The sequence below is a fragment of the Bombina bombina genome, chromosome 7 (genome assembly GCF_027579735.1).
Source record: "Bombina bombina isolate aBomBom1 chromosome 7, aBomBom1.pri, whole genome shotgun sequence".
Classification (NCBI taxonomy): domain Eukaryota; kingdom Metazoa; phylum Chordata; class Amphibia; order Anura; family Bombinatoridae; genus Bombina; species Bombina bombina.
The window spans coordinates 495,510,701-495,532,771 of NC_069505.1; the positions used below are offsets into that span (position 1 = coordinate 495,510,701).

At 36.3% G+C, this 22,071-nt stretch overlaps 1 protein-coding gene across 1 annotated transcript; it reads right to left on the minus strand.

Annotated features, from left to right (window-relative positions):
* Window positions 1-706: 706 nt before the first annotated feature.
* LOC128666844 (cytochrome P450 2G1) lies at window positions 707-18,995 on the minus strand. Its single transcript, XM_053721646.1, has 9 exons — window positions 18,804-18,995; window positions 15,656-15,818; window positions 15,426-15,575; window positions 13,033-13,193; window positions 12,676-12,852; window positions 11,231-11,372; window positions 9,976-10,163; window positions 6,627-6,768; window positions 707-1,376 (listed from the first exon to the last, which is right to left on the minus strand). Exons 1-9 carry the CDS (start codon window positions 18,993-18,995, stop codon window positions 1,192-1,194), a joined length of 1,500 nt encoding a protein of 499 aa, XP_053577621.1. The 3' UTR covers window positions 707-1,191.
* Between the last annotated feature and the right edge of the window lie 3,076 nt (window positions 18,996-22,071).

Genomic DNA, 22,071 nt, shown 5'->3' on the forward strand with positions numbered 1-22,071 from the left:
TGATATTGATGAGCATGTTTCGTAAAGGCTCAACAAATTGACAATTTTTATTTCATAAATATTTAAAATAATGTGTATTAGATTTTACAACACATAATCAGAAATATAGTAATCTTATATACATCAATGACATTATCAATGTATGTATAGAGATCCCTATTACTTTGGAGTTAAGGGACCACTAAATAAAGGCAATGCAAAACCACTTTGGGCCCGGTGGTTTAAAGGTCCCTGGGCTGGCAAGATTTAATAATGTTTGCCAGTACTTCTATTTCCCTGGTGAAATAATCTAAAGCCATTTTTTACCCTGAAAACTGGGTGTCACGCTAAGGGACTTATACTGCATTTTCGTATGGGGAGAAGATGCTGACATTACGAAATTGCACATTTAAATTTGTATTTTAAAAATCTTACAAAATGAGTAATTAAACCATTCACACAAAACAGAAAAACAAGAAAAATTGTATTGTTAAGGTGCTTAAAAAATTGTAACAAAATCGTTACCAAACATCATATTTTATCAAAAATATAACATTTGTAAATTACATAGGAATAAAACATATTAAATGTGCACAGCGTAAATCATAATTTAAGCACACTGGATGTACAAAAAAACAACCAGAAATTTATACTTATAAGTACAAAATACAAAGCATAATGTGATTTATATTGGCTGCAGGAGGGACTTTTTAAAGTGCGCCTCCTACTGACTGCTAACTCCAATACTTTGAATAAGAAACATCTTGCCACTTCCAGGGACTTCTCCTTTTTTACTATAATTCCACCAGGGTAGCCCCTGCGAGGATCAGCGAGGAAAAACATGTCTGATCTGGCAAAGTTTAGATCATCGGACCCTTAGTTTAAATTTCAAATGAGTTGTAGATTTGTTAATGATACATTTTAAAGTTAGTTCCATTTTACTTCCCAATGCATAATGTGACATCCTTTAGCCAATCACAAAATACATATACATATTTTCCAGTAAATTCTTGCACATGCTCAGTAGAAACTGGTGCCTCAGAAAGTGTGCATATAAAAAAGAATGCACATTTAGATAATGGAATTGAATTGGAAAGCTGTTTTAAAATAGTGCGTTCTATCTGAATTATTAAAGTTTCATTTTGACTTTAATGTCCCTTTAAGTTCACTGCATTTACAATACCACTGTTTTTTAAATAATTTAGTGAAGTTCTAGGTACGGGGGCAAACAAACATGTGATATGGACGGGGGACTCGTCCAGCACTACTGGTGTCAGAAGTTAAGTCTAGCTTCTCTAAAGGGACATCAGTTGTTAAAGTGAAGTTCTGAAGGACCGATGTGAGGAAGAGGAAGATTTCCAGACGAGCAAGGCCTTCCCCTGGGCACATCCGTTTGCCTATAATGAGGAAATACAATAATGGATTCAAGAAGTTAAGGTAGAAAATTATTATTATTATGATTTCAGATGATATCAAGATTGGAAAGCAATGCAACAACAAAGCAGAAAAAAACAGTAGGATGTTTGGAAGGGTGGAAAAGTAAGAGTCATAAAATGTAGATACCAGTGTATATTTATATAAAATACCTCTCTTAAAGGACCAGTCAACACAGTAGATTTGCATAATTAACAAATGCAAGATAACAAGACAATGCAATAGCACTAAGTCTGAACTTCAAATGAGTAGTAGATTTTTTTCTGACAATTTTAAAAGGTATGTCTTTTTTCCACTCCCCTTGTACCATGTGATAGCCATCAGTCAATCACAAATGCATACACGTACCATGTGACAGCCATCAGCCATTCACAAATGCATACACACTTATTCTTGCACATGCTCAGTAGGAGCTGGTGGCTCAAAAATTTTAAATATAAAAAGACTGTGCACATTTAATTAATGGAAGTAAATTGGAAAGTTTTTTAAAATGGCAAGCTCTATCTGAATAATAAAAGTTTAATTTTGATTGACTTTCCCTTTAAAATACTGAGCATGTTTGAGGTCCGTATTTCCAGAGGAATATAAAAAATAACTAATGGATGTTAAAGTGATGTTTGTTAAAGTGTAAAATGGTTAGACAAGATGGGTCTAGGTACAAAAACTTAGGCATTTAAAAGAAAAGATGGTCATGACTTCTCTCTGTCTCTGGAGAGGGGTAAAAATCACAATTTTAATAAATATAATGATGAAACTATATTTTATTGAAAAAAGAACGTAAACAAGAGATAATGATATGGAAATTATGTTATTTATTTATTTTTTATAGAAAACTGTGAATAGGTGAAAATGGACCGGATAGGGACAGAAAAAGTAAAGAAATGTTATAACCTGATCCAATGGTTTGTCTTTCAAAATATTCAATTGTGTTGTTCTTTAATGTCTATGGCCTAGATTTAGAGTTCGGCGGTAGCCGTCAAAACCAGCGTTAGAGGCTCCTAACGCTGGTTTTGGGCGCCCGCTGGTATTTGGAGTCAGTGATTAAAGGGTCTAACGCTCACTTTTCAGCCGCGACTTTTCCATACCGCAGATCCCCCTACGCCATTTGCGTAGCCTATCTTTTCAATGGGATCTTTCTAACGCTGGTATTTAGAGTCGTTTCTGCAGTGAGCGTTAGAGCTCTAACGACAAGATTCCAGCCGCCTGAAAATAGCAGGAGTTAAGAGCTTTCTGGCTAACGCCGGTTTATAAAGCTCTTAACTACTGTACCCTAAAGTACACTAACACCCATAAACTACCTATGTACCCCTAAACCGAGGTCCCCCCACATCGCCGCCACTCGATTAAAATTTTTAACCCCTAATCTGCCGACCGCCACCTACGTTATACTTATGTACCCCTAATCTGCTGCCCCTAACACCGCCGACCCCTGTATTATATCTATTAACCCCTAACTTGCCCCCCACAACGTCGCCGCAAGCTACTTAAAATAATTAACCCCTAATCTTCCGACCGCAAATCGCCGCCACCTACGTTATCCCTATGTACCCCTAATCTGCTACCCCTAACATCGCCGACCCCTATGTTATATTTATTAACCCCTAATCTGCCCCCCACAACGTCGCCGACACCTACCTACACTTATTAACCCCTAATCTGCCGAGCGGACCTGAGCGCTACTATAATAAAGTTATTAACCCCTAATCCGCCTCACTAACCCTATCATAAATAGTATTAACCCCTAATCTGCCCTCCCTAACATCGCCGACACCTACCTTCAATTATTAACCCCTAATCTGCCGACCGGAGCTCACCGCTATTCTAATAAATGTATTAACCCCTAAAGCTAAGTCTAACCCTAACACTAACACCCCCCTAAGTTAAATATAATTTTTATCTAACGAAATAAATTAACTCTTATTAAATAAATAATTCCTATTTAAAGCTAAATACTTACCTGTAAAATACATCCTAATATAGCTACAATATAAATTATAATTATATTATAGCTATTTTAGGATTAATATTTATTTTACAGGCAACTTTGTAATTATTTTAACCAGGTACAATAGCTATTAAATAGTTAAGAACTATTTAATAGTTACCTAGTTAAAATAATTACAAATTTACCTGTAAAATAAATCCTAACCTAAGATATAATTAAACCTAACACTACCCTATCAATAAAATAATTAAATAAACTACCTACAATTACCTACAATTAACCTAACACTACACTATCATTAAATTAATTAAACACAATTGCTACAAATAAATAACATTAAATAAACTATCTAAAGTACAAAAAATAAAAAAGAACTAAGTTACAGAAAATAATAAAATATTTACAAACATAAGAAAAATATTACAACAATTTTAAACTAATTACACCTACTCTAAGCCCCCTAATAAAATAACAAAGACCCCCAAAATAAAAAATTCCCTACCCTATTCTAAAATACAAATATTACAAGCTCTTTTACCTTACCAGCCCTGAACAGGGCCCTTTGCGGGGCATGCCCCAAGAATTTCAGCTCTTTTGCCTGTAAAAAAAAACATACTATACCCCCCCCCCAACATTACAACCCACCACCCACATACCCCTAATCTAACCCAAACCCCCCTTAAATAAACCTAACACTACCCCCCTGATGATCTTCCTACCTTGTCTTCACCATGCCAGGTTCACCGATCCGTCCTGGCTCCAAGATCTTCATCCAACCCAAGCGGGGGCTAGACATCCACTGAAGAAGTCCAGAAGAGGGTCCAAAGTCTTCCTCCTATCCGGCAAGAAGAGGACATCCGGACCGGCAAACATCTTCTCCAAGCGGCATCTTCTATCTTCTTCCATCCGATGACGACCGGCTCCATCTTGAAGACCTCCAGCGCGGATCCATCCTCTTCTTCCGACGACTAGACGACGAATGACGGTTCCTTTAAGGGACGTCATCCAAGATGGCGTCCCTCGAATTCCGATTGGCTGATAGGATTCTATCAGCCAATCGGAATTAAGGTAGGAATTTTCTGATTGGCTGATGGAATCAGCCAATCAGAATATAGTTCAATCCGATTGGCTGATCCAATCAGCCAATCAGATTGAGCTCGCATTCTATTGGCTGATCGGAACAGCCAATAGAATGCGAGCTCAATCTGATTGGCTGATTGGATCAGCCAATCGGATTGAACTATATTCTGATTGGCTGATTCCATCAGCCAATCAGAAAATTCCTACCTTAATTCCGATTGGCTGATAGAATCCTATCAGCCAATCGGAATTCGAGGGACGCCATCTTGGATGACGTCCCTTAAAGGAACCGTCATTCGTCGTCTAGTCGTCGGAAGAAGAGGATGGATCCGCGCTGGAGGTCTTCAAGATGGAGCCGGTCGTCATCGGATGGAAGAAGATAGAAGATGCCGCTTGGAGAAGATGTTTGCCGGTCCGGATGTCCTCTTCTTGCCGGATAGGAGGAAGACTTTGGACCCTCTTCTGGACTTCTTCAGTGGATGTCTAGCCCCCGCTTGGGTTGGATGAAGATCTTGGAGCCAGGACGGATCGGTGAACCTGGCATGGTGAAGACAAGGTAGGAAGATCATCAGGGGGGTAGTGTTAGGTTTATTTAAGGGGGGTTTGGGTTAGATTAGGGGTATGTGGGTGGTGGGTTGTAATGTTGGGGGGGGGGTATAGTATGTTTTTTTTTACAGGCAAAAGAGCTGAAATTCTTGGGGCATGCCCCGCAAAGGGCCCTGTTCAGGGCTGGTAAGGTAAAAGAGCTTGTAATATTTGTATTTTAGAATAGGGTAGGGAATTTTTTATTTTGGGGGGCTTTGTTATTTTATTAGGGGGCTTAGAGTAGGTGTAATTAGTTTAAAATTGTTGTAATATTTTTCTTATGTTTGTAAATATTTTATTATTTTCTGTAACTTAGTTCTTTTTTATTTTTTGTACTTTAGATAGTTTATTTAATGTTATTTATTTGTAGCAATTGTGTTTAATTAATTTATTGATAGTGTAGTGTTAGGTTAATTGTAGGTAATTGTAGGTAGTTTATTTAATTATTTTATTGATAGGGTAGTGTTAGGTTTAATTATATCTTAGGTTAGGATTTATTTTACAGGTAAATTTGTAATTATTTTAACTAGGTAACTATTAAATAGTTCTTAACTATTTAATAGCTATTGTACCTGGTTAAAATAATTACAAAGTTGCCTGTAAAATAAATATTAATCCTAAAATAGCTATAATATAATTATAATTTATATTGTAGCTATATTAGGATTTATTTTACAGGTAAGTATTTAGCTTTAAATAGGAATTATTTATTTAATAAGAGTTAATTTATTTCGTTAGATAAAAATTATATTTAACTTAGGGGGGTGTTAGTGTTAGGGTTAGACTTAGCTTTAGGGGTTAATACATTTATTAGAATAGCGGTGAGCTCCGGTCGGCAGATTAGGGGTTAATAATTGAAGGTAGGTGTCGGCGATGTTAGGGAGGGCAGATTAGGGGTTAATACTATTTATGATAGGGTTAGTGAGGCGGATTAGGGGTTAATAACTTTATTATAGTAGCGCTCAGGTCCGCTCGGCAGATTAGGGGTTAATAAGTGTAGGTAGGTGTCGGCGACGTTGTGGGGGGCAGATTAGGGGTTAATAAATATAACATAGGGGTCGGCGATGTTAGGGCAGCAGATTAGGGGTACATAGGGATAACGTAGGTGGCGGCGGTTTACGGAGCGGCAGATTAGGGGTTAAAAGTGTAATGCAGGGGTCAGCGATAGCGGGGGCGGCAGATTAGGGGTTAATAAGTGTAAGGTTAGGGGTGTTTAGACTCGGGGTACATGTTAGGGTGTTAGGTGCAGACTTAGGAGGTGTTTCCCCATAGGAAACAATGGGGCTGCGTTAGGAGCTGAACGCTGCTTTTTTGCAGGTGTTAGGTTTTTTTTCAGCTCAAACAGCCCCATTGTTTCCTATGGGAGAATCGTGCACGAGCACGTTTTTGATGCCGGCCGCGTCCGTAAGCAACTCTGGTATCGAGAGTTGCATTTGCGGTAAAAATGCTCTACGCTCCTTTTTTGGAGCCTAACGCAGCATTTGTTTGAACTCTCGATACCAGAGTTAAATTTATGGTGCGGCCAGAAAAAAACCCGCGGAGCGTTAACAGCCCTTTTACCGCCGAACTCTAAATCTAGGCCTATGTTTCTAGCACTTAATACCTGTAGAGAATGGCATAAATGCCACATTCTTTTTCAGATTTCCTTGATCATCCAAGAACCTTTCTGGATAAAATTTTCCTGGGCTTGAAAACTGTTCAGGATCTTGAAGCACAGTGGTTAGTAATGGATAAATGTCTGTGCCCTGAAAAACAGTTAAAGGACCAGTCAACACAGTAGATTTGCATAATCAACAAATGCAAGACAATGCAATAGCACTTAGTCTGAACTTCAAATGAGTAGTAGATTTTTTTCTGACAATTTTAAGTTTCCGCTCCCCCTGTACCATGTGACAGCCATCAGCCAATCACAAATGCATACACGTACCATGTGACAGCCATCAGCCATTCACAAATGCATACACACTTATTCTTGCACATGCTCAATAGGAGCTGGTGACTCAAAAAGTTTAAATATAAAAAGACTGTGCACATTTAGTTAATGGAAGTAAATTGGAAAGCTGTTTAAAATGGCAAGCTCTATCTGAATAATGAAAGTTTAATTTTGATTGAGTGTCTCTTTAAGAAAAAATAATTTAAATGTAATGACTGCAGATATGGGCTTACACAAAACACATTGATATAGATAATCACCAATCACAAGCTATAGATTTGCAAATCCCCTTTTTTTCTCTAAAGACTTTAAATCTCTTTATTATGACTATGATCTGCTATGGAAGCAAAATACACAGCAGCACTCGCAAGTCTGAATAGTAAAATTCAATTTATTGAATCAAAAGTAAAAATATAGACATATATCAAGAAGGGGAAACCAACACCTGACGCGTTTGACGCACCTCACAGGTGCTTATACATAGATGTGATCTGCTATGGACATGACAATTTTGCTCCAATTATCTTCTCATGATTTAAATGAAATTATAATATCACTATCATAAACTAGGTCAAAATGTGGTTTCCCTAGATACTTGATACCGAAGAGATCCCTTTTATCCTTAAAGGACCAGTCAACACATTAGATTTGCATAGATTTGCATAATCAACAAATGCAAGATAACAAGACAATGCAATAGCACTTAGTCTGAACTTCAAATGAGTAGTAGATTTTTTTATAACAAATTTCAAAGTTATGTCTATTTACACTCCCCTTGTACCATGTGATAGCAATCAGCCAACCACAAATGCATATACCTATAGTATGTGAATTCTTGCACATGCTCAGTAGGATCTGGTGACTCAAAAATTGTAAATACAAAAGACTGTGCACATTTTTTTTAATGAAAGTAAATTGGAAAGTTGTTTAAAATTACATGCTCTATCTGAATTATGAAAATTGTATTTAACCTGAGTGTCCCTTTAAAGGGATATGAAACCAAGAAAAATAGAGCATCAACTTTTAAACAACTTTCTAATTTAATTCTATTATCACATTTTCTTTGTTTTCTTGGTATCTTTTGTTGAAAAGTAGGGACACAAGCTCAGAAGCATGCACATATCTGGAGCAGTTTTAGAAGAATGTTTTCCATTTGGAAGAGCACTATTTCCTGCCATGTAGTGCTCTAGACACCTACCTAGGTATCTCTTCAACAAAAAATTACAATGGGAATGAAACAAATTTGATAAATGAAGTACATTGGAAACTTTTTTTTAAGAGTGTATGCGCTGTATGAATGAAAAAACAACATTTTTGGGTTTCATTGCACTTTGTATTTGCTATATTGTAAACTGGGGTGAACAGGGGAGTTCCCAGAGTATGTTTGAAGCTTTCTCAAAATTGCTGTGAAATAATGTAAGCATTTTAAACACGCTGGTCTCACTGATTTATCTCGCCAGTTGTATGCAGGTGAAACTTTCCCAAAAGTCACAATACACTTATTTTAACTAACAGAAAAGTAAAATATACTTAAATATAGACAAAACAAGTTAAATTGCAGTGAAATAATTTCGGTTTAATTTGTAATTGATGCAAACTGAGCCTTTATATCAACCACAGGTGTTCTCCAGTTACCTTCTTTCTCCTTTGTGAATTATTTTTATTCCACAGAACTTCATTCATTTCTATGGAAGGCATCTCTCATCTCTCTGGGACTTTCAGGTTCTACCCTTTCTGGAAAATTCAGTGAATTGAGTCCCTGTGAAGTCTGCATTTTAATTTCTCTCCAAACTAGAGAATGTTTGATTATCTGGCCCATAGAAAGTAATGAAGCTCTCTGTGAAACTGAAGCTGACATTTTTCCAGTTTTGTTTTAAATGTAGAAATGCAAAGGGCAATGTATTTTGTAAAATATACACATAAACATACAAAGTAGATTTGTGCAGCCAAGAAAATTTAGTTTCAGGCGAAATTTTCATAACGAATAATCAAGGAAACTCATTTTCCCAAATATTCGATGGCTACTCTATTTGGTATTCGCTAAATTTAAAACTAAACAAATACTGAATTTTAGTTAAACATTTACATTTGTTTTTGTTAATCTGTATTCTTAACTAAACAAATGCGCATCTCTAATACAAAGTATGATCCTATTTTTTTAAAGTTACATAGAAACTGTGAAAACATAATCTGCCTTTTGAAAATTTCACTAGGGATCTCGCAGTGTGGGAGGATCAGTTAAGATCATCTCACCTTAGCGGAGAATTTTATATTATTAGGCCCAATGGGAGAATAATAAAATGGAAATGAGAGGGACACAGAGAATGAGAGTGAAACACTGATATTAAGTTAAATAGATAAATAAATGGTAAAATAAATAAAAGCAATGACCAGCAGGTGTATTTGTCAGTTATTCACTAGAATTATAGGTGTGCAACCTTTTGTCAATATGCGTTAATATTCCCATCACCATAAACCAAGCTCAGCTTCCAATCATTTTCTTCCAACCAAAGATCCTTTCTTTGTTACTTTAGCTATTCTATAACCTGCTTGTGACTTATGCTTAAAGAACCATTAAATACAGTATAACTGCATAATCAACAAGTGCATCATAAAAAGACAATGTGATTGCACTTATTTTTTTCTGACAAATTTAAAATTTGACTTCAATTTACTGGCCTCCTGTATCATGTGACAACCATTAGCCAATCACAAACTCATATAAGTATGAAATATGAACGCTTACACATGCTCAGTAGTAGCTGGTGTCTCAAAAAGTGTGTAAATAAAAAGAAAGTGCACAATTTGATAAATTAAGTAATTGGAAAGTCTCTTAAAACTGCATGCTCTATCTGAATCATGAAAGTTTAATTCTGACTTTAGTGTCCCTTTCACACTGTGAAATAAATTTACATATATAGATATTGTTTTCTTTAATTACAATGTAATTGAGTTATATATTAATTACATATTACCACACAGGTGTATTTGTATAATAAAAATGAAGATATTCATTTACCTTTGGTAACTTGTACCCTCTAAAGGTGATATCATGTGTGGTTGAGTGAGGAACCCCAGTCGGGAGAATGTCGCCAAATCTCTGGATTTCATGGATCACAGCATCAGTATACGGCATCTGCATTCTGTCTTCTATGCAGGGACATCTCTGTCGTCCTATTGCTTTGTCAATTTCATCTTGTATCTTCTCTGCTCAAAAAAAACAACAGGGGAGTTAGCTATGATCTGTGGAACAAAGAGGGAAAAGTAGGAGAGAGAAAACAGAAAGTAGCAGCCATTTATGTGAAGGAACAGAAAGTTGTGCACCTAATGCAAAATATGGCTAGTGTTGTAATATATGATGGTAAAAGCTGCACAACAAGGTAAAGAAGTGTATTTAATTTGTTATCTAGAACTAAGAAATAGAAGGATGAGGTGATAAATGGAATATAGGAATGTCTATGTAGGAACCCTAAGTGCAATAGGGTTCCTACATAGACCCACATATATATCAATGTGTGTGCGGGAAAGGTTCCCAGACAGGGAACCTGTGTGCACGTGTTTGGGGCCTCTGAAGTAGCATCCACCTCAAGAATTTAACATTTCACTAGCAAAAGCTTGTGTAGCCGCACCATTTCTTTCAGACAACCAATTACGTAAGAGCAGGTCTTATCAGTCCAAGTTGTTTGACGTCCACAACCTCTGAGGTTGCATACAGGTTAGTAGCCATCTTCATAAATGCTTCTATAGACAGTATCTCACCACTTGACAGGACCTCCATGTTAAGCCCCCTTTTTTTAAAAGAATTGGGTAGTGCCTGCACTTGCGAGGGTTGGAGCGATATTTCACTTTGTTCAGACAAGTTTTAAAGAACTTGGGCCCTCAGTAAGCAGTAGATAATAGCATGTTTATAAGTACAGAGGGAAAGGTGAGAGGTGTACAGATGATAGAGAAACTCATCTTTTACAACTAACCACATAATCACACTACATGTATTGTCCCTTAAAAAGTATCATGGATACATAAATATAGTGGTGTAGAAATAAAATAGGATATAGTTTAAAATGTTTTGCACAAAAGGCTGCTTTCCAATGAAGAAGAGGTAGAGGTTACAAGGAGAGGAGTCATGTGAATGATGTACGAAGAGGGGAACAAGAGATTCTTTCTGCAGAGGATATACAAGATATTCATATATAAGGATGAGAGGTGTCAAGTGATACAGACATAGGTGTGTACTATACAGGGAGAGTAATTAGGGTGTGAGCAGTACATGGCACCTTGAATCTCTGGATATTTGATAAGGATGAGAAAGCCATATCTGAGTGTAGTACTGACTGTTTCTGTCCCAGCAAAAAACAGGTTAATTGTTGTCACTAACAAGTTCTCCATGTGGAACTCTGTGTTTGGGTTCTGTTTCTCCTGTGAAAAGACAACAAAGAAATAAAATCAATAACTTATTGTTTACTAGTTTACTGTTCCTTACATGTGACTAAGCCTTTATATGCCACCTAGTTTACTGTTCCTTACATGTGACTAACCCTTTATATGCCACCTAGTTTACTGTTCCTTACATGTGACTAACCCTTTATATGTCACCGAGTTTACTGTTCCTTACATGTGACTAACCCTCTATATATTTCATTGAGTTTACTGTTCCTTACATGTGACTAACCCTTTATATGTCACTGAGTTTACTGTTCCTTACATGTGACTAACCCTTTTTATATCACTGAGTTTACTGTTCCTTACATGTGACTAACCCTTTATATGTCACCTAGTTTACTGTTCCTTACATGTGACTAACCCTTTATATGTCCCCTAGTTTACTGTTCCTTACATGTGACTAACCCTTTATATGTCACTGAGTTTACTGTTCCTTACATGTGACTAACCCTTTATATGTCACCTAGTTTAATGTTCCTTATATGGGACTTACCCTTTATATGTCACCTAGTTTACTGTTCCTTACATATGACTAATCCTTTATATGTCACCTAGTTTACTGTTCCTTACATGTGACTAACCTTTTATATGTCACCTAGTTTACTGTTCCTTACATGTGACTAACCCTTTATATGTCACCAAGTTTACTGTTCCTTACATGTGACTAACCCTTTATATGTCACCTAGTTTACTGTTCCTTACATGTGACTAACCCTTTATATGTCACCTAGTTTACTGTTCCTTACATGTGACTAACCCTTTATATGTCACCTAGTTTACTGTTCCTTACATGTGACTAATCCTTTATGTCACCTAGTTTACTGTTCCTTACATGTGACTAGCCCTTTACATGTCACTGAGTTTACTGTTCCTTACATGTGACTAACCCTTTATATGTCACCTAGTTTACTGTTCCTTACATATGCCTGACCCTTTATATGTCACCTAGTTTACTGTTCCTTTCATGTGACTAAACTTTTAACCCATTAAACATGTTACTGCTATTACAACTTTTTTCATAAAGAGATTGCAAGAATACAATTTGGTGGATTGTGCTTTTCTGTATATGCGTAATAGAGAACCTATATCCAACCTAAAGTACTTTACTATGGTTTTTAGATGCATAGGTATTGCCTTTGGAACCTCTAAATTTCCCTTCTTTTATGATCATAATGACTTCATAATGAGTATGTCAAATGCTACTGGTTTTTAGTGACTAATACACCCTATTTGCCTTGCCTAAAGGAACATATAGCATTTTTTTAACCACAATCCATACCTGCTGCATCTTCACCAAGAAGCAATCAATAAAATGCTGTGGGAAATTAGGATCAAGGTTCTCTTGACTGTGCCTGATTTGTTCCTTCACAAACTCTCTAATATCTTTCAGATGCTTTATCCCTCTAAAATGTGGACCAGGAAAATGGCGCAACAACTTGTGGAAAAAAAAGAATATCTGAAAGAAAAATGGAATAAAAAATTAAAAAGAGCAAAGTAAGAACATTTTAGAAAGTCAATCATAAAAAGAGTTCCAAGTTAATGTGGGTGATGATCTAAAAAAATAAAGAAAAGTGTATAGGAGGAAACCGGTGTACAGTTATAAGTATAGAGTATAAGAAAGTGTGAGTATGCTTACCAGTCCCCAGGTTGAGTTTGTGAAACGCATGGAAATGCTGATATCGTTGAGTAAAGATAGAAATTTCTTGTCTGTGTAGTCAAACCGTTGGCCAAACACTATTGAGCAGATGATATTTGACACAGCGCAACTTAACAGGAAGGTGGGGTCGATGGGTTTGCCTATAAAATTATAAAGAAAATATTTAATACATTTGTGAAAAATATATTCTTAGTTTTCTGATACCAGGGGATACCTTGAATTTTACTGTTTTATATTACAAATATAAAAGAAGCAACAGGGAATTGAGTCAAGGAAGGAAGATATGGTCTCATATTCTAACAGAATTCCTGTGCAATATCTCATTCATAGCATTTCAAAGGGATTTTATATTAGAATCTATTTTAATCCATTAAGAAACCCCACATTATCACACTTTAAGTACTTTTCTTCATCATTTAGAGGAAAATGTTTTATATGTACATCTACATATAGATAGACAGATAGATTGATAGATAGATTATTCTGAGTCAAGAACAAAGGTATTTTAACTGTTTCATTTTTTTTTTTAAATAAAACTGGTGTTAACAGTGTTTTAACATTATGTTATATTTGCGCACATACATTTACCCATATATATATAAAATATTACTATGGTTTACTAGTCAGGGGTTAAACGCTACTAGCCCAGAGGTAAAAAGTTACTTTATTTTAATATGTTATACATTTGTGTGTTTTTTTATACTTTTATTCTAGCCATAAAACTTTACTTCAGGGGGTAGATTTATCAATGTACTGGCGGACATAATACGATGTAGCGGATCATGTCTGCCGCACATTGATAAATGTCGACAGCATACGCTGTCATCATTTATCATTGCACAAGCATTTCTAGTGAAATGCTTGTGCAATGCCGCCCCTGCACATTTGCGGCCAATCAGCCTCAAGCAGTGGATGTCAATCAACCAGATCGTATCTGATCTGGCTGATTGCTGTCCGCCACCTCAGAGGTGGTGGAAGAGTTAAGGAGCAGCAGTCTTATTACCGCTGCTTCTTAACTCCTGTTTCCGGCGAGCCTTAATGTGGACAACTCAATATCATTATTATACCCCATCAGAAATGTACATTTCCAATAGGTTTTCCCCAGATGGAATTTTCACATAAACAGCTTTGATCTCTTGGAAACCTACTTTGGTTTGATTTGACCAAAACATTTCAGATATTTACACTTTTTTTTTTTTTAACATGCACAGGTAACAATCATAAATATGATTTTCCTGATTACTAATTAAAGTATTTTTATTAATTTAGAAAATGACTGTTCTATCTAGTTGGTATTGGAATGGTTTAAAAAAAAGGAGTGAAAAATTCACCTTTTTTGTCATACAATATATTTGCTGACCAATTTTTATGGTTTTGAAAGGGGGCAATGGAGTCGGTTTCTCACCCTATAGGGTAACGCAGTCAAGAGGAGATAGGGGACATCCCCGCAGGGTGGCACAGGAAGTATGCTGGTATGCAAAAGACGTGTATTTGTTTTCAGATAGTTGATCAAAAATCACTTCTTTTTTTTTGTTATTCTAAGATTTTGCCCAATACCAAATGCCATTTTAGTTAAAGAAAATTAGTTGATTCATATGTTTATATATTAAAGGTATAATTTAATACAAAAATACACTTTTTTATATTTAATTATCCCCTTCTAAATTAATGAACAAATTAGTCAACCAATTTTTCATTGAATAATTTGTTAATAAGTTAAAAGTTATTTATTATTTGTTTTGCACAATAATAATAAAAAATGTCTATTAGTAATATGTAGTCTGTCACTCCTGATGACAGTGACACAATGACACAGACTGGAGGGAACAACGGGGCATAAAGACAGGAAGAATAAGGGTAAAATATAGTTTGCCCTGTGTTTTAAAGGGGCATTCAACACCTCTAGATGGTAATATAAATTATGTATTTACATGTAGTAAAACAACTTTGTAATATACTTTTATTAGTTATTTTGTTTTCCTTTCCTGGAATTTGGTTCTGAATATTGTGGGCTTTCCAATTCATGTTAAACATGGAAGTGCAGACACAGCTATATTCTACTCAGTCATTGGTTACTCACTCTAGTAAGCCATTTATAACCATTCCTAATTGGCCTTAGCAGAAAAGGTAACCTAAGTTACAATATGGCGACGCCCACTGCTTTATGGACATTAACGTTACCCTTATTTTAACAATATTTAAACAACTAATATAATTTAAAAAAATACACATACAAATTATTCTCCGGCTAAACTTTGCTCTAAATACATCATACAAACAATGATTTATTTAGTGTCTAATGTCCCTTTATGGGTAATATATGAGAGAGTTGTTGATTTGGAGTCTCTCAGAGTGTATTAAAGTGAACAAACCTTGCATTTTCCCAAGCTTCTCTACTAAATAATGTGTTTCCTCCTGGATTCTCTCCTCAAGACTCTTCTTTCCCATACCAAAATTTCTTAAAGTTGTTAAAGAGAAGCGTCGAAGTGTCCTCCATCGTTCTCCATTACTTCCTAAAACACCTGTAGTACAAACACTCCATTCAGAATAAGAACAGCGATAAAACTTTCTTTTACTCCAAAAGACTAATATTATAGCTTACCAAAGCCTTTGTTTATATAGTCGGATAATGGCATTTTCCCTCTGTTAACAAAGAACTCGCCATTGTCAACCAGGGCTTCTTTTACTGCCTCATATCCGCACATAACCACTACTGGATGGGATCCAAAATATACAGTGTATACAGGTCCATACTTCTCTCTGAACTAAAAAAAGTAACAAAGAAATGTCTATGAAAGTGTTCTGGAGAAACAAAGGACATATTAAGACATATATATAATCTTTTATGTACAAATTTATTTGTTAGTGATGTAAATTTGTTAAAACTAAACCAATAGAAAATAGCTGTTGGTTAAAAAAAGATAACTTTTAAAAATTCTTAAAATGAAGAAACAAATGGGATTTTTTTCAACTGGATTGAAGGTCATCTGCACGTAGATAATATTTGTTAAAGGGAAAGTCTAGTCAAAATTAAACTTTCATGATTCAGATGCTTTACTTTGTTCTCTTGGTAATCTTTGTTAAAAGCTAAACCTAGGTAGGCTCATATGCTAATTTCTAAGCCCTTGAAGGACGCCTGTTATCTCAGTAGGTTTTGACAGTTTTTCACAGCTAGACAGAGCTAGTTCATGTGTGCCATATAGATAACATTGTGCTCACTCCGTGGAGTTATTTACGAGCCAGCACTGATTGGTTAAAATGCAAGTCTGCCAAAAGAACTGAAATAAGGGAGCAATCTGCAGAGGCTTAGATACAAGGTAATCACTGAGGTAAAAAGTGCTGGTTATGCAAAACTGGGGAATGGGTCATAAACGGATTATCTATCTTTTTAACAATACAAATTCTGGAGTAGACTGTCCCTTTAATATATATCATCCAGACCTACAATGGACAAAACATGCTTTTGTTTCTTTAGATGCATAACGAAGTAGAAAACAACTAAATACATCACAGAAGTATAAGACTCCTTACTCCTATTACAAGCAACCTGGGTCCTAACAACATTAGAGATTTATCAATACTTTATTAACCATTTTAATCTATGATCAAAGCTTATAGAGAAATGCACTAACCCCACAGGTTATACAGAGTTCAGGTCACATAACAGATCAGGATTTCAGATTTAATTGAAACTAAATTCAACGCTTCATTTTCATATATTAAAATAATTTAAAAAATCAAACTATGCAACTTAAAGGGACAGTCAACACCAAAATTGTTATTGTTTAAAAAGGTAGATAACGCCTTTACTACCCATTCCCCAGCTTTACACAACTAACATTGTTATATTAATATATTTTATAACCTTTAAACCTCTAAATTTCTGCTTCTTTCTAAGCCACTATAGACAGCATCTTATAACATGCTTTTTTATTAGCTTTTCACAACAAGACACTGCTAATTCATGTGTGCCATATGGAAACCATTGTGCTCTCTCCCCGGAGTTGTGGCTGACACAGCACTAATTGGCTAAAATGCAGGTCAATAGATTATAAATAAATAGCCATGTGATCAGGGGGCAGTCTGCAGAGGCTTAGATACAAGGTAATCACAGAGGTAAAAAGTGTATTAATATAACTGTGTTGGTTATGGAAAACTGGGGAATGAGTAATAAAGGGATTGTCAATCTTTTTAGACAATAACATTTTTTGGAGTTGACTGTCTCATTTAAATAACAATGTAACAGTTTGTACATTTTCCCCTTAAAATGCCTTAGAGAAAGGTTATTCTGAAATCTAAATTCAGGCACCTTCCTCTAATATTATATAAATAAAAATGATCTCCTATCATATATAGGGCATACAATTTTAAACAACTTTCCAATTCACTTTTATCATCAAATTTGATTTGTTCTCTTGGTATTCTTAGTTGAAAGCTAAACCTAGGTAGGCTCCAATGCTAATTTCTAACCCCTTGAAGGCTACCTCTTATCTTAATGTGTGTGACAGTTTTTCATGTGTGTCATATAGATAATATTGTGCTCACTCCTGTGGAGTTATTTATGAGTGAGCACTTATTGGCTAAAATGCAAGTCTTTCAAAAGAACTGAAATAAGGGGGAAGTCTGCAGAAGCTTAGATACACGGTAATCATAGAGTATATTATTATAACCGTGTTGGTTATGCAAAACTGGGGAACTGGTAATAAAGGGATTATCTATCTTTTTAAACAATACAAATTCTGAAATAGACTTTAAAGGGATATGAAACCCATTTTTTTTTCTTTCATGATTCAGATTGGGGGGACAAATTACAGAAATGTCTTGCGGACCTGGTCCAACAGTGCGGATAAAGGTCCGCAAGACATTGCTGAATGCGGAGAGCAATACGCTCTCCGCATTTAACATTGCACCAGCAGCTCACAAGAGCTGCTGGTGCAACACCGCCCCCTGCAGACTCGCGGCCAATGGGCCGCCAGCAGGAAGCTGTCAATCAACCCGATCGTACTCGATCGGGTTGAATTGTTGCGATTCCTGTCCGCCTGCTCAGAGCAGGCAGACAGGGTTATGGAGCAGCGGTCTTTGTGACCGCTGCTTCATAACTGCTATTTTTGGCGAGTTTGAAGACTCGCCAGAAACACCGGCCATCAAGCTATATATATATATATATATATATATATATATATATATGCATCCACCAATCAGCAGCTAGGACCTAGATTCTTTACTGCTCCTGAGCTTTCCTAGATAAACATTTCAGCAAAGGATAACAAGAGAAGGAAACAAATTAAATAATAGAAGTAAATTGGAAGGTTGTTTAAAATTGTATTCTCTATCTGAATCATGAATGACAAATTTTGGGTTTCATGTCCCTTTAAGTTCTTATTCAAATGCACAAAAGTCAAGTAATTCAGTTTGTCTATCTCTCTAGCTATCTGAAGCTACAAGAAAAGTTTATACTTTTTTTAAAAAAAACTTTTCCTCAGCTGCAATAAAAGATAAGTCACAGCTACAGCCTAAATTCCTAAACAGATTTGCTAAAAAATGTAGAAGCTGTAGTCAATGGGGTTGAAAAGCAAAAAAAAATGTTCAGCAGTTTTATAAATATTAAATACAGGGTTAAAAAAGCAACATCATATTGCAAAAGTATTTTCTATTTTACTGAATCAAGTCATTTAGGACATCATTTCACACTGGAAATCTATCTATAAGAAATTGTTATTCCTCTAAATATAGACTTAAGACACACCCACCTTTTGTAGGGACTCTAGAAATGCTTTTGGATTCACTTGGAGAATGTTACCGATCAGTGGTAGAGGAGTGGGTCCTGGAGGCAGCTGAGAATGAATTCTGATGCTTTTCTTCCACCATATTATGGTCATGACACCAAGCAGAATTATGAGAAGCAGTAATACGAGGTTGCCTGAAATATCCATGACTGTCATTGTCACTCTGAAATATCTATGGGCATTTCTCCCTTAAATAGCTCACATCCGCATGTTAACCTAAACTCGGGGGCATTTACTTTAGATAAGAACCACGCGTCAGTGTCAAAAGTTTCACAATATTTAGCAGATATTTTGTTTGATCTGTAACAATTTCCGAGTTATGCAATGAAACATAGACAAAGTATTTCCATTCATTCAGGGATCATCAGTGCAAAGGAAGCAGTTTTGGAGTTGGGGGGGGGGGGGGGGGGAGGGGATTAGAGGGGACCAAATAGGAACTTTCATATATATTATATGAATGGTTTTTGTAAAATTAAAAGTCCATATATTATTTAAAAAGCTCAGTAACAGGTCAAGGCTTTATGATTTTACGTGAGAGAATAGCAGATTTAGGGGTATATTTATCAAGCTCCGTATCAAGCTCCTGTTCCGGCGAGGGAAACAAAATTTATGAAGCAGCTGTCTAAAGACCGCTGCTCCATAATCTGTCAGAGGCGGCGGACAGAAATCAGCCCAATTGTATACGATCGGGTTGATTGACACCTCTTGCTAGCGGATGATTGGCCGCAAATCTGCAGGGGGCAGTATTGAACCAGCAGTTCACAAGAACTTCTGGTGCAATGATAAATGCCGACAGCATATGCTGTCGGCATTTATCGATGTGCAGCGGACATGATCCGCAATATCGGATCATGTCCGCTCGCTCATTAATAAATAGACCCCTTAGGAGTAATTTGTAGAATATCTTTTTTACTGAAAGGGACATTCCTTTATTTAAGGGAAGTGAAAATATTGTTTTTTATTAAAATATTTGCATCATTAAAGGGACACTGAACCCGAATTTTTTCTTTCGTGATTCAGATAGAGCATGCAATTTAAAAAAAAATCTAATTTACTCCTATTATCAAATTTTCTTCATTCTCTTGGTATTTTTATTTGAAAAGCAAGAATGTAAGTTTAGATGCCAGCTCATTTTTGGTGAACAACCTGGGTTGTTCTTGCTTATTGGTGGATAAATTCACCCACCAATAAACAAGTGCTGTCCAGAGTTCTAAACCAAAAATTGGCTGGCTCCTTAGCTTAGATACCTTCTTTTTCAAATAAAGATAGCAAGAGAACGAAGAAAAATATAATAGGAGTAAAATTAGAAAGTTGCTTAAAATTGCATGCTCTATCTGAATCACGAAAGAAAAAAATTTGGGTTCAGTGTCCCTTTAAGAATTCACTGTATTATAAAAGATCTGCAAAATAACGCCTAGATTACGAGTTTGGCGTTACCCTTGAAAAGCAGCGTTGAGGGGTCCAACACTGCTTTTTAGCGCCCGCTGGTATTACAAGTCAGGCAGGAAAGGGTCTACCGCTCACTTTTCTTCCGCGACTCGAGGCTATCGCAAATCCCCTTACGTCAATTGCGTATCCTATCTTTTTAATGGGATTTGCCTAATGCTGGTATTACGAGTCTTGGAAGAAGTGAGCGGTAGACCCTCTCCTGTCCAGACTCTTAACGCATTTAAAAGTCAGTAGTTAAGAGTTTTATGGGCTAACGCCGGAACATAATACTCTTAACTAAAGTGATAAAAGTACACTAACACCCATAAACTACCTATTAACCCCTAAACCGAGGCCCCCCCCCATCGGAAACACTTTGATAAATATATTAACCCCTAATCTGCCGACCGGACATCACCGCCACTTTAATAAATGTATTAACCCTAAATCGCAGCACTCCCGCCTCGCAAACACTAGTTACATTTTATTAACCCCTAATCTGCCGTCCCTAACATCGCCGACACCTACTTACATTTATTAACCCCTAATCTGCCACCCCAACGTCGCCGCTGTTATATTAAAGGTATTAACCCCTAAACCTAAGTCTAACCCTAACTTAAATATAATTTAAATTAAACAAAATAAATTTAACATAATTAAATAAATTAATCCTATTTAAAACTAAATACTTACCTGTAAAATAAACCCTAGGCTAGCTACAATATAACTAATAGTCACATTGTAGCAAACTTAGGCCTAGATTTGGAGTTCGGCGGTAAAAGGGCTGTTAACGCTCCGCGGGCTTTTTTCTGGCCGCACCATAAATTTAACTCTGGTATCGAGAGTTCAAACAAATGCTGCGTTAGGCTCCAAAAAAGGAGCGTAGAGCATTTTTACCGCAAATGCAACTCTCGATACCAGAGTTGCTTACGGACGCGGCCGGCCTCAAAAACGTGCTCGTGCACGATTCTCCCATAAGAAACAATGGGGCTGTTTGAGCTGAAAAAAAAACCTAACACCTGCAAAAAAGCAGCGTTCAGCTCCTAACGCAGCCCCATTGTTTCCTATGGGGAAACACTTCCTACGTCTGCACCTAACACTCTAACATGTACCCCAAGTCTAAACACCCCTAACCTTACACTTATTAACCCCTAATCTGCCGCCCCCGCTATCGCTGACACCTGCATATTTTTTTTAACCCCTAATCTGCCGCTCCGTAAACCGCCGCAACCTACGTTATCCCTATGTACCCCTAATCTGCTGCCCTAACATCGCCGACCCCTATATTATATTTATTAACCCCTAATCTGCCCCCCTCAACGTCGCCGACACCTGCCTACATTTATTAACTCCTAATCTGCCGAGCGGACCTGAGCGCTACTATAATAAAGTTATTAACCCCTAATCCGCCTCACTAACCCTATCATAAATAGTATTAACCCCTAATCTGCCCTCCCTAACATCGCCGACACCTACCTTCAATTATTAACCCCTAATCTGCCGAGCGGACCTCACCGCTACTATAATAAATGTATTAACCCCTAAAGCTAAATCTAACACTAACACCCCCCCTAAATTAAATATAATTTTAATCTAACGAAATAAATTAACTCTTATTAAATAACTTATTCCTATTTAAAGCTAAATACTTACCTGTAAAATAAATCCTAATATAGCTACAATATAAATTATAATTATATTGTAGCTATTTTAGGATTAATATTTATTTTACAGGCAACTTTGTAATTATTTTAACCAGGTACAATAGCTATTAAATAGTTAAGAACTATTTAATAGTTACCTA